Genomic DNA, 14,391 nt, shown 5'->3' on the forward strand with positions numbered 1-14,391 from the left:
ATGGAGCAAGAGTGGAATATTGAAAATGATAACAATGCAGAAGTGACGCTGCCTGGCTTCAGATTTCACCCCACCGATGAAGAATTAGTAGGGTTTTATCTAAGGAGAAAAGTTCAACACAAGCCACTCTCCATTGAACTCATCAAGCAGCTTGATATCTACAAATATGACCCATGGGATCTTCCAAGTAAGAAATCAACTTTTAATTTTATTTAATCGGATGCATATTTTCAATTTATGATTAAAAATTTAGGTTATTTATTTATTTGTTGGTCAACGTTTGACCAGAGATGGCCACTACTGGGGAGAAGGAGTGGTACTTCTATTGCCCTAGGGACAGGAAGTACCGGAACAGCGCCCGGCCGAACCGCGTCACTGCGGCCGGGTTCTGGAAGGCCACCGGTACCGACCGGCCGATCTACTCATCAGACGGTGGCTCCAAGTGCATAGGCTTGAAAAAGTCGCTTGTTTTCTATAGAGGGAGAGCTGCGAGAGGAACGAAGACTGATTGGATGATGCATGAATTCCGGCTGCCCTTGGCCGCGCCAAAGAAATATTTGGACAAAAATATCCCTGCACATGTAAGTGTAGGAATATTAAAGGTCGCATGTTCAAATCTCAGCATCACTTATATCAGATTTTGACTTTATTGACTTTTTTTTGGTAGGAAGCATGGGCAATATGTAGGATTTTCAAGAAAGCAACCACGAGTGCCCAAAGGGCTCTCACTCACTCTCACCAATCTTGGATTTCAACATATTCCGACAACACTACGATGAATCCATCTTCTTCTTTGAGCATGAGCTTCTCCACCGATTGGCAGCCGTCGAGTTTCTCTCACCTAAATCATCAATGGCCGTCAAATGGGATCAATCAAAATGCGATCTTTGACGAAGCAAGTCATCAAGAACAAGCTCCAAAGATCTCCATCAATGATGCTTCCTCGTTGTTCCTTGACATGTCGACTTCCGTCCTCGGAGATGGGGCGGCAGCAGCGGAGATGGTACAAGAAAACGGTGGAAGTGTGAATGTGGGAGAGGGGGTTGAAGAGTGGGGGATGATGGTTAGGTATCCGAGTTATGGTTTTGCATTGAGCTCGAATTTGGTGTGGGATTCATCTCCTTGTCCAAGTGAATTGTCCACGGCTTATTCTACTAACAATTGCTACACTTGATTAGTATTAGATTTTCATATAGGTCTAATTCCAAAGTTGTATCTCTTCTCTTCTTTTTATTTCTTTGATTTTGGTGAGAAAATTGTTTTTCCCCTTTACGATAATAGAAATATTTATTGGGTTTTTGATACGATCCTATCTCCCAATTATTTAGTTATATTTCTTTGATTTTGATTTTCCGTATCTTTTTCATATTTGTTTAGATATTTGTTTCTTGTTCAATAAGTTAGGGTAGTAGTATTAGAGTATTATAAATATGAGATATTGTTATCATTTTATTCAATCAATTAATGAAATATTTTCTCCACCAAAGATAACGTGTGTTTTCCAATCCTAACTTTGGATTCCCTCCGCCGATCCTAATTGAACGACGGAGTATTCTATCAGCCGCCGAGTTATCTGCCCGACGGGAGCGACTCCCGCGCACAGAAACTCCACCATCATCCACCGAGCCTATTGGTCGCCAGAAATTTATCTCCACCGCCGAGCGAAACTTGCTGCCGGTGCTTGTTAAGGGAAACACCCTTAACAACTGGTGCTTTCATCGTGGTCTCACCCTCCCACCACTCTAACCGAAGCTACACCGCTGCCCGACGAAAAACATTCCGCGCACAGCAACTATTTTGGTTGTCGAGTCCCGCCTGTCCGCGGAGCTCTAGACGGGAAGGATTCCCGCGTGCCGCGTCGAAGTCAGAAGATCATCATCTACCACAACCACGCCTCAGTCCGTCAACATGTCATACGAATATCACCGTCGTCAATACGACCCTCGTCAGGCCACGCGGCAGTTACATCCTTACCAGCCGGTCCGACCACGACATGCAACTTGCTGGGACCCTCTGGGCAGCCGCGATCCACCGGGTATTCCGCCCTATGATCAGCCACCACCCAAGTACAGGCATGAACCCTACGGTCCGCCGCATCCTCACCAAATGGGTTCTATCCAGACACGCCGCCCCACCTGTTGGGATCCTCCCGGTACACGACCACTACCGAGTTTCCAACCTTATGACCTACCACAGTCAAGGAAGCCTTCTTGTTGGGAACCACCGCCCCACCGTGCATTCCAAGGATACTCAGATTATGATCTACTGGCGCGGTGTCCGCCTAGTTGCTGGGATCCGCTCCGACAACAAACCGATAACTGTTATCCACCATCGTCTCTGCCGGATTCATACATCGAGCTGCGAAACTCCTACGCCCGATATCGCCCGTGGCAGCCTAAATATCACCCTCGTCCAGCCACCAAAGCGGAGGGCCCGATTAACACAAAGTTAGACCGCTTATTGGAAGCATTTGACAGGATGGAAACTTGGGTCGGTGCCACAAATCGTCGGGTTAGCAAATTTCGATCATCACCGCAGCCCGAGCCCGATCTTGATCAGCCAAATATTTCTGCACCGATCCGAAAGATGGCATATCCTCCATCGAGAAATACCATGGTTTCTTTTGTGCCGTTGGGTTTACCCCTCAACGTCTCATCGGTTCCACTGCGACAACGCACCATCGAGTATACCAATCGCAAGTCGGATTTCCAATCACCACAACGCTCGAGCATGCCGAGCCACTGCCATTCAGTAGCGCCACCGCCCGCTGCAGCTGCTGTGCTATCTTCGAATCTTCCCCAACCAGCCCCGCCTTGCAACCCCGACGACGATGGTGGAAAAGAGGGTGGATTGTTAAATGAACCGCCCCCACCCATCGTGATCTCTTCGCCGTGCAGCCCCTATATCATGGGTGAGGACGAATCACTGTTAGATGACAAATAGGAGGTTGATTCCATTGAGGAAGTGAAGAAGGTTGTCGTTGCTCGAGTGACATCCCAAGATGTTATTAAGAATTGTTTGGGTGAAAATGGAGATTTGCATGATAGTGATGTTGCAAGAATGATTCATCGACCGACATTGCTTGTCATCGATGCACGAATGATCCCACCACGAAATTACACGGCGTGTTTGGGAATTCATGGACGTGTTGACAAGCTTCACATTTTAGTGCTGAATTTTGACGATTGTTTTGATCCTACCTTGATGATTTTTTATGGAAATGATGAAGGGAGACGCACAACTATTCGGTGGGCATTTGATCCAAGAGGAGATACCGCGCCAAAGCTTCTACTTTCAACTCTCTTCGTGGTTTTATGGTTCCTACCTTTAGGACAAGGTGGATTTCAACCGTAGGGGAGTTGATACGATCCTATCTCCCAATTATTTAGTTATATTTTGATTTGCCGTATCTTTTCCATATTTGTTTAGATATTTGTTTCTTGTTCAATAAGTTAGGGTAGTAGTATTAGAGTATTATAAATATGAGAGATTGTTATCATTTTATTCAATTAATTAATGAAATATTTTCTCCACCAAAGATAACGCGTATTTTCCAATCCTAACTTTGGATTCCCTCCGCCGATCCTAATTGGACGCCGGAGTATTCTATCAGCCGCCGAGTTATCTGCCCGACGGGAGCGACTCCCGCGCACAGAAACTCCGCCATCGTCCGCCGAGCCTATTGGTAGCCGGAAATTTATCTCCACCGCCGAGCGAAACTCGCCGCCGGTGCTTGTTAAGGGATACACCCTTAACAGTTTTTCAGAAAAATCTAACCATGCATTTCACAATCTCAAAGAGAGGAGGATGCAATGCATCTAGGGAAGAAGCATCTCCCGTCGCCCATGAACAATTATGCATACAGAGAGAATTGTTATGCTATCTATATTACCAATAGTACTTGTATTGGTAATCATCTTTTATCTAGTTGATTCGGTTCTGATATCTTGATATATAATTTATAGAGAAAATTGACAAATAGGACTTTAATTTTTATGAATTTATTAAATAGATAAAACAATAAAAAAAATTAATGTCGGCGTGACTAAACAAGAATGGAGCTCGCATGCTCACACAAGATATGTTAAAATATTAAAGAATAATAAGTTATGTCTATCATGAAAGAAAACTTTTAAAATGAAAAAGTACATGCATGCACCCAGTGAAGAAAAAATAAAACAAAGTCACCGATTAAAGATAAATAACAATAAATATCAATAATAATAATAATTAATAAATAAATAATACTCCCTCCGTCCCCAAATAGTATGAACTTTGGGTTTCGCACGGGTTTTAATAAATAAGGGAAAAAGTAAGAGAGAGAAAGGATAGTGGAAATAATGTTAGTGGAGAGTGGGGTCCACATTATTGTAATGGTATAAGTGTTAATGGTAATGGTATAAGTTGTAAATAAAATGATGTGTAGGGGTAGTATGTTGTTTGAATTTTTTAAAATTAGAAAGTTCATACTTTTTTAGGGACGAACGAAAAAGGAAATAGTTCATACTCTTTGGGGACGGAGAGAGAAAAGAAAGAAAGAAGCAAAAGAAAAACTAACTATTACAAATGGAACTCAATCTTCATCTTAGAGCATCTCCAAAGGGGAAAAGGTAAATTAAGAAGGTATATTTCTCATTTACCTTCCCCATAAAAAGTAATTATACCTTTTTAAGTAATGGACTTCAAGGAAAGAAGGTAAAATTAAAAAAAAAAAAAACTTACTTTTTACCTTTTGTACCAAGAAGAGGTAAATATACCTAGTGACGTATACAGCTAAGAAAAGGGGTACAACTGTACCAAAATGTGTTGTTAGCTTAATATTTACTGCAATTACTAAAACGTTAAGTGTTTTGGTGGTTGCTAAAGCACTTCCGCATGGAATTTCCTCGAGTTCGACTCCCGGCATATTGCCTGTTCAGCCCTTTTGTTTTAAGTAGTTTAGCTTTTTTATGTTTTGTTCAAGTACTTAGTTTTATGTTTGCAGATTTTAGTTTGGTTTTGTAAGTCTCAGGTAGTGCTATATTATTTTTTATATCTCATTTACATTTTTAATGTATGTGCATGACTTTGTTTTTCCTATTTTTTATTTTAGATGTTGATAGTTGCATTTTATTTTATTTATAATTAACATTTTAATTCTTTAGTATGAATTCAAAATTCAATTAGTTGCACTTTTTATTCTTTTGTTCTATGATTATATAACTGTTTTTTATGTGATACCAACTCTAAGTTTAATTATGCTGTAAAATGACTTTAAAATTGAATATTATTGTAAGATGTTATTTTAAATATTATTTTATTTTTAATATGCTATACTCCATCCATTCATAATAGATGTCATACTTTCTCTTTTAATTTGTCTCACAAAAGTGTCATATTTCTTTTTTTTGAAAAAAGTTCTCTCTCACATTAATATAAATATGATATTTTCTCTATCCACTTAACACATAAAATAACATCTCCTAAAATTCTGTATCATCATTCAAGTGTGACATCTATTATGGGACGGAGGGAGTATTTTACATAAAATTCGCACCCCAATCCAAAAAGTCTGTATCCGCCACTGAATATACCCTCTCAAGATAAAAGAAAGTATAATACCTCTTCAAATACTTTTTCCATTGGAGCATGAAATTTTATGAAGATATGGTAGTTATTTCTCTCTACTTATTCATTTACCATTTCCCTTGGAGATGCTCTTAAAGCATCACCAACTCAAGGCATTGTGCATGTCCCTTCATGCATGCACAAAGGTACTGCATTGGTCGACCCTGGCTCCGAGTGCGTCGCATATTAAGGCATGCGACGACTCACCATGCATGCGGGCATCGCACGTGAGCGTCTTGGCCAATAGACATGCCTATTTGGTATGGAGGATTATTATTCTGACAATTGGTGAAAGGAGTGTGTCTGTGTGTATTTTGTCATTGATTCCGTATGTCTAGAGATTTATTCATTCCCATAACGAATACTTGGCGGCTTGTGATAAATTCTTCAAGCCATGGTTGGTTGGGAAACGACAACAAGGACTTTCGACTTTACAGAAAGGTACATTAGCAACATGACATCTCACAATTGGAAATACCAATGAATTCGACTAGTACTCGCATAGTTACATGTCGATTTATAGATAACAAGGAATCGAGTAATTTATTTAAGAGTTAGTCCTAAATCGTGTTTCTGACTCTCGTCTTTTTTCCAAATAAAATTGTCCCCAACTTAAGACATGTAACTGGTGTGATTCAAACATCCTACTATGATATTTAAATCTCCTCAATAGATGAATGACGTAATAAGTTAGATTTCACAAAACAAATAATTTGAGAAAATTATACTCTATTAACATAAACAGCCACGAATGACAGATTAACTAGACACTTTGAAATGACAAAGGAAATCCAAAATGAGTTGGTAGAAGTGATATTCAAAAGAACCCAATGAAAAATACAGATCAAGCTTAAAACTCCCAGTATAGTTTCATGATTCCTCTAGGCTACTCATGAGTCATGTCCAAAACTATCTCAGCACATGACTCACACTTAACTCTTGCCAGCAGCCTTTTCCTTTGTCTTCTGTATCTTCAATACCTTTTTAACAATCTTTTGTTCTTCCACCAAGAAAGCTCTAATGATCCTACAAGATCAAAGGAGAAACAGATGTGAGCCTAAACGAATGGCACACAGAGCTGAATGGTTGTAATAAAATGCAGGAACTAAAATACTGAACTAGTGAGCAAGACAGTTAATCAATGCAAAAGGAAACATCACACACACCTTTCTCTCACAGCACCACCAGACAACACTCCACCATAAGCACGGTTCACAGTCCTCCTGTTTCTGGATAGTCTAGACCTCTTGTACTCGGCAGGTCTCAAGTGAGGAATCTGATGGATAAACGGCAAAGAGTGGGGCAAATTAATCAGAATGCCAACCAATATCACAAAATGAATGTTTCCCAACATGATCTGGCTCAACGATTTAATTCTGGTGTATTGTATGTAAACAGTGCTTTAACTAAACATAACCTAATTTTTGTTAGAAGCACAACCAATTGTAAGTGACATCCAATATTTTGTTGGAAATAAGCTTTCAACTTTAATCTTCTTAGTTAAAAGAGCATACAACTCAGTTTACATTTCCTTTATCTCAAGCAATGAAGAACAACGAATGGGAGATGTAATATACAGCCACAGCCACAGCCACAGCCACAGCCACAGCCACAGCCACTCACTTGGATTTTATATATGATACCTCAAAATGACTATTTTTCAATTTATACACAAATCCAACCAAACTATTCGAATTTTTAAAGAAGGGGAAAGCCAAAAAAATTTCAACGCATAGAACCAAAATAAGTAAAAACAAAATCCGGTTGAGTACAACACAAATTATCAGGATTATTCTCAGAACGTCTTCTTAACCGAACGCTATGTGCTTCATTCTTATCAATTTAACAAGATATGAGAAAATATATCCATCCATCATAAGCCGTGACCCGTGGTTGCAAAATCGGAGCAAAATCAAAGAGTAATCAGTGTTTTCAGCATAATACAGAAACAAAAATCATCACATTTCACATACCCCTTGGATTCTCTTTCCAGTGACAGGGCACTTAGGGCCGCTTGCCCTCTTCTTCGTGGTTTGGTACACTAGCTTCCCCCCTAAAATTCACACACAAAACACTCTATCAATCATAAAACAAAACGAATCGATAAAAAACACAAGCGATGAATCAATTCACGCATTCATTGAATCAAGCCGAAGTTAGAGCGCACCGGGAGTCTTGACGACGCGATGCTGGTTGGATTTAGTGGCATAGCTGTGGCGCTTCCTGTAGGTTAGTCTTTGCACCATTTTTGGCGTGAATTAGTATTCGTAGCTGCAGGGGAAAGAGAAAAAGTAGAGTGAGGAATATAAGATGTTGATCTTCAAACCCTAGATTGAAGCATCTGATTTTTTTTTTTCATTTGAAGCATCTGATTGCTGCTTCGGTTTTTACATATGAGCCCAAATTCTTCTGGCCCACTAATTACTCTTCAAAAACATAAAGATTAATAACTTAATACTATATGATTAATTAGATATACATTACTTCTTCGTCCCAAGGAAAATGACTAATTTCTTGAATGACACGGAATTTTATGCAGTTTTATTCTATGTGTTAGATGGAAAGAATAAAGGAAGAGGGAATGAATAAAGTATATATAAAATGGTTGCTATATTTTGTAATTGATCATCTTAGATGGAACGAACTAAAAAAAGAAAATGAGTCATCTTGAATGAGACGAAGTATTTAAATTAGCCCCTAAATTTGAACACAAACTAAACTTGAGAAAACTTAATTTTTTTTGCGCTGCTGAACCGCGCTGCAGTCCACACAGGTGACCAATCCTTAGGTCTGCAACCTCCCATTCTCCTACATAGACATTTCCTTATTCATGACTGGTTAGACCCAATAAATTGCAACATTATAAGTGCTTTTATATTTTGTTTAATAGTAGTATGTCCGTTATTATACTTAGATCTAATTATGTTGCCTAGTTAATCTCGGCACATAAATTTATTTAGTGACAATTTCATATTGGAGGAATGATATGCTACATACCTTATATAAGCTTATTATGTGAACATCCCTCTCGTTTCATGCACGTTTAGAGCATTAGCAGTGGTGCGGACGTCCCGGCGGACATCCCAAAAACACCTCATGCCACGTCATACGGACATCCCACTACGGATGTCACGTCATACAGACATCCCACTGCACAGTGGCAGACATCCTCAAGGACATCCCGACGGACTTCCAACAATAAAAATTCACAAATTAAACAATTTATGGAACTAAAATTTCGACACAAATACGGGGAAAATGAAACCACTTTATTTAAAAAAACATACTTAATTAAAAAAATACATAATTATTAAAAAAATTACATTGTTAAAAAAACCGCATTCTCACTCCTCCGATTCCCCGCCGCCAGTCCCCTCGTAGTCCCCGCCGCCGCCACCCCCCTCGTCGTCACTCTCCGACATGTCTCCGAACCCCAAATCGCGCTGCATACTGTTGATGATATCCTTAAACGACCGCTTGTAATGGCGGTCGGTTGATTGGCGCCATTCAACCATTGCACGTAACAAGGTTTCATGTGCCGCGATGCGGGCGAATGAGGGGTTCTCGGGATTGTTTTGGGTGGGTGCTGCAGATTCGGCCTCGCCGGATCCGCTGGTTCTTCCCCTCCCCATCCGCGCAGCGGACTTTTGCCCAACCAGGCGACGGCGGCGGCCCGACGATGTGGGTGTCGGGAACTCTGCCTCGACAAGGGGGAATTCGTGGGAACCAGCACTGCTACTGTACTCCCTGGAGGCGCTGATCTTCGTCGCTTCGGCCAGCCAGATTCAACACCCACAGTGAACTTGGCCGAAGTCTGTACCACAAGATAGACCTCCCAATATTTGAATTCCCCGAACCCCTGTGCAGTGTCGATGAACTGATGGTGAGACAGGAGCTTCACATCCTTGACAGACATGTCGCTGGTTGCCGAGCGGAGGTTGTTTGTGTAAATGCCGGCAAATAGGCTGAGCTGCCTCCTCAGCTGCTCCCACTGTTTCCGACATTGCTCTCCGTTGTGAGGCTTCCCCCCTGCCTGTTTGAACTGGAGGTAGCTTTGACTAATGCGCCACCATATCCTGTCGATGTGTTGGTTAGCCCCGACGTACGGATCCTCCACCACACTGATCCACACCTTCGCCAGCACGATGCACTCCTCCATGCTCCAGACGGTCCTCTTCTTCCCGCTGGACCCCTCTCCCACCTCAGCGCCCCCGCCTCACCACCGTACATCGGGACGGGCGAGGTAAAGCCCCGTCCCCTGCCCCTCCCTCTCCCTGGCCTCCTCCTCCTCCCTGTCGCCGTTGGTGCGTCGGTGGGAGAATCTCGGATCGGAGATAGCCCCAACTCCTCAAGCGAGAACGTCTCGATGCCAGTGAACTGAGTCTCGAGAAGAGTACTCAGCGGGTTGTCTGGCGCCAGTAAATCCATATAGGGCCGATAGACGTTGTCCATCGGCGATTGGGAGACCCCCTGCCTACTCTCCCCCGCAGCTCCAGGCGATCCCTGCATCATCCCCGACATCATTCCCGGCATTCCGGGCATTCCGGGATGCGCCCCGGGCATCTGGGACATTTGGGACATCATCCCATACCACTACGGGTACTATTGTAGTACCCGGGCATCATCCCCGCCGCTGTTTGAGATTGGGGCATCATCCCCGGCATTTGGGGCATCGCGGCGGACATCGACGTACTACCGCCGACGGGAAAATAAGGCGTCTGTGACTCGCTCGTGGAGGGGAAATCGCTATCGTGGTGCTCCATTGTTCTTCGAAAGAAAAGTATTTTAGAGAGAGAGATACTCGTTAATACAAGTGGTGTGAATGGAATGAAGTTCAACGATACGTATTTATAGAATTATTAAAAAAAGAAATTAATGCAATAATCGGGACGCCCGTGCGGATGTCCGTGGGAGTCAACGCAATGGCGGACGTCTGTACGGGCGTCGCGACGGATATCCGCGGAACGCCGCGGAACTTCGGTGTCCGCAGCGGATGTCCGTATCCGTGCCTCCCTTGCACAATGGCGGACGTCCCGCGCGGACTTCTGGAACGCCGGGACGGACGCCATTGCTAATGCTCTTAGTGTTGTTCATTTCGATTTATATATTTAGTTTGATTCTAATACATTAAAAAATGCTATTGAAAATTTTAAATTCACAAAATATATAAAAATTAAAATCAAAGCTCGATTTACTCAAATAATGAATATTATTCAAGACATTTGTTGGAAATCTTGGCATGTTGGGTCATTCGATATTCGTTCTCAGAATATTTGAATGCGTCCACAGGCCAAAATTTCCAACAACTTGCGTATACATCCCACATGTTTGATAACATTGATTGCATATACTAGGTATGGAAATAAAATGTCCAACGAAACGAGTAATTTTACTGTGGTATGGAAAAATATTGTCCCACGTATTTCTGACTCATCTATTTCAAAAAAAATGTCCCCAACTTATGTCTTTTAGTTAAAATCCATAATTTTGCGAAAATTCACACTTAAATATATCTAACGATGAGTCAATTTTACCAAATTATTATGCGCCTATACAGTGTATATTGATGTGGTGTAAAGCATAATATTAATCGAACTCTCCACAGAGTTTAGGCCTTTAAAATAGAGACCGTAAATTGGGACATAAAACAAGATAACCGTTTATTAATGCGAAAGAGAGGGCTCAAATGATATTTTTTACCGTAATTTTTTTCATGATTTAGTTTTATTATTGAAACATTTATTTTTATATGAACATTGTTACTACAGTGTTATTCATTAAATTCTATTTATTACTCATCTAGCCTTGGAATAGGTGCGTTTTACAAACAATGCTCTTGATTATACATGCTCTTATTTGGAGATGATATTACTATATGAGTAGTGATAAATTAACAAAATTTGTATGTACAAAATTGGTTATTTTAGGTATTTTACATTTATAATAAATTTATGATTACTACTTAATTTAATGTATTACATAATTAGCCTTCTTTGCTCATTTAGGAAAATTAAGCTTACCATAATCAATATTTACACAATTAGGAAACGCTTTAGCAATCAATTCCATATATAACATATATTAATTGCATAATTTTTCTACTCATAAAATATGACTGCATCATATGTATACAAAACTTTTAGTTTTAAGTTTTAGTGTAATCAATTATAAATAATATTAGTATTTTGTAAACGACTACATGTCTATATGCTTAATTTCTAAGTATTATAATCCAACAATTTAATCATAGTCATGCACATCCAATAATTTTATTATAAATAATTTTTTACTTTCAAAATTATAAAATTAATTACATGTATATATACTTAATTTCTTTGCGTTACCATCAAACAAAATAATCCTAGCTAGTCTTCACATCCAATTATTTTATTATTAGTAATTTTTAAAATTTTAAATTATAAAAATAACTACATGATTATATAATTAATTTCATAGTGTTATTCTACTATTAAATATTACTAATATATTACAAATCTAGTTATTCTACTATTAAATAATTCTTATAGTTCTAAGTTAAAAAAAACAACTACATGCATGTATACTTAATCTCTTCGTGTTATTATCTAAAAATTTAATCATAGTCATTCACATCCAATTATTTATTATTAAATGATTTTATAAAAATAACTAATATACTTAATTTCTTTGTGTTACCATCAAATGAAATAATCATAGGCATTCACATCAAATTATTTTCTTATTAAATAGTTATTATAATTCCATGTTATAAAAATGATTACATGCATATATACTTAATTTTTTAGTGTTATCATCCAACATAATAATAATATATTTCCCATCCAATTATTTTATTTTTAATTAATTTTTAAAATATAAAAAATGGCTACATGTATTTATACTTAATTTCTTAGTTCTTCCATCAAATGAAATAATCATAGTCATTCACATCCATTAATTTTATTATTAAATAATTTTAAATTTTCAAGTTACTAAAAAATAACTATATGATTATATACTTTATTTCTCAATGTTATCATCCAACACAATAATAATAATATTTCACATCTAATTATTTTATTATGAAAGTAATACTTAAAGTTCTAAGTTATAAAAGCGACTATATCCATATATACTTAATTTCTAAGTGTTATCATCCAATAATTTAATCAAAGTCATTCAAATTTGAATTATTTTATTATTAAATAACTTTTATAATTTTAAATTATAAAAATGATTACATGCATATAAATACTTAATTTCTTAGTGTTAGCATCAAATGAAATAATAATAGTCTTTCACATCCAATTATTTATAATTAAATATTTTTTTAAAATTACAAGTTATAAAAACGTTTACATGCATATATACTTACTTTCTTAGTGTTATCATCAAACAAAACAATTATAGTCATTCACATCTAATTATTTTATCATTAAATCATTTTTAAAATTCCAAGTTATAAAAATGACTAAATGCATATATACTTACTTTCTTAGTATTATCATCAAACAACATGATCATACTAGTCATTCACATCCAATTATTTCATCATTAAATATTTTAAAATTCTAAGTTATAAAAACGACTACATGCATATATACTTAATTTCTTAGTGTTATCTCGAAATGAAATAACATTAGTATTTCACATCTATTAATATTATTACTGCTAGTATTAAATAACTCTTAAAATTCTAAGCTGTAAAAACGACTACATGCACATATATTTACTTTCTTTGTGTTATCCAACGAAGTAATAATAGTATTTCATATTCAATTATTTTATTCCAAGTTCAAAATACGACAGTATACTTAATTTCTTAGTATTATCGTCAAACGAAATAATCATAGTTATTCACATTTATTTATCTTATTATTAAATAGTTTTAAAAATTTTAAATAATCATAATCATTTACATCCATTTATTTTATTACTATAAAATTCTAAATTCTAAATTAAATAATTTTTAAAATTTTAAATAATCATAGCTATTCGCATAAAAATTGTAAACTTAAATTTCTATAAGAAATTAATTTAAGATTATAAAATAATTATATTTTCAATCTATTTTAGAATTATTTAAGTGCAATTTAAAAATAAGAAATAATTGCACCCTAAATATGATATAATTGCAAGCAGACGGAATAAAATGACTAGACAAACTATATGATGCATCATGCTAAAATCGGCTACCTAAATTTATTATACTTCAATTTATAAAATTTCTCTAATTAAATGGCACCAAAATGGTGCATTGGTCGTCCATATTTTTCATATTTCCATATATAAGTAGTGATTTAACTTAATAAATATAACAAAAGGGTAATCAAGTAAAGGAATAAGTAGTTTATAAGAAAACCGGTTTAAATAAAAATCGGTTTAAAATTTAAGGGCATTTTGTGTATACAATTCTTGTTAATTTATCTTTGCTCATACTATATTTTATCTTTCATTCTACTACTTTTATATGCTCAGTGATGCTATGAATAGTAACAGAGAAACAATCAATAATGAAAACAAGGTTAGGCTTCGCTATCACATATTCATATCACTTCATACACAAGCACATTTTGTACGAGTCTAAATTCTGAAACAGTTGAGTTACGAGTAATTGCAAATAACAATAATTAGTGTGATTCTATCATCCTATGATATTTAAACCTCATCAGTTAGATTCAACTAAATATAGGAGTGTAGTTTGTTGAATGAATCTCTCTGGAAATGTGAGAAAATTATAGTGACAAAAAGTAGAAGAGAGAGAGCTCAAAAAAAAAGTGAAGATTGAAAGGGGAAGAAAGAACA

At 37.3% G+C, this 14,391-nt stretch overlaps 3 protein-coding genes across 3 annotated transcripts; 2 read left to right on the forward strand and 1 right to left on the reverse strand.

Moving 5' to 3' along the window:
• LOC121766668 (protein FEZ-like) lies at positions 1-1,174 on the forward strand. The gene is made up of 3 exons (XM_042162939.1): positions 1-187; positions 289-581; positions 668-1,174. Exons 1-3 carry the CDS (start codon positions 1-3, stop codon positions 1,172-1,174), a joined length of 987 nt encoding a protein of 328 aa, XP_042018873.1.
• Positions 1,175-1,908: 734 nt separating this feature from the next.
• Positions 1,909-2,943, forward strand: LOC121766669 (leucine-rich repeat extensin-like protein 3). The gene has a single exon (XM_042162940.1). It carries the CDS (start codon positions 1,909-1,911, stop codon positions 2,941-2,943), a length of 1,035 nt encoding a protein of 344 aa, XP_042018874.1.
• A 3,376-nt stretch (positions 2,944-6,319) lies between these two features.
• On the reverse strand, positions 6,320-7,975 carry LOC121766378 (60S ribosomal protein L34). Its single transcript, XM_042162671.1, has 4 exons — positions 7,775-7,975; positions 7,581-7,660; positions 6,774-6,883; positions 6,320-6,633 (listed from the first exon to the last, which is right to left on the reverse strand). The coding sequence occupies exons 1-4, from the start codon at positions 7,851-7,853 to the stop codon at positions 6,540-6,542; spliced, it is 363 nt and encodes a 120-aa protein (XP_042018605.1). The 5' UTR covers positions 7,854-7,975; the 3' UTR covers positions 6,320-6,539.
• Between the last annotated feature and the right edge of the window lie 6,416 nt (positions 7,976-14,391).

The sequence above is a fragment of the Salvia splendens genome, chromosome 15 (genome assembly GCF_004379255.2).
Source record: "Salvia splendens isolate huo1 chromosome 15, SspV2, whole genome shotgun sequence".
Classification (NCBI taxonomy): domain Eukaryota; kingdom Viridiplantae; phylum Streptophyta; class Magnoliopsida; order Lamiales; family Lamiaceae; genus Salvia; species Salvia splendens.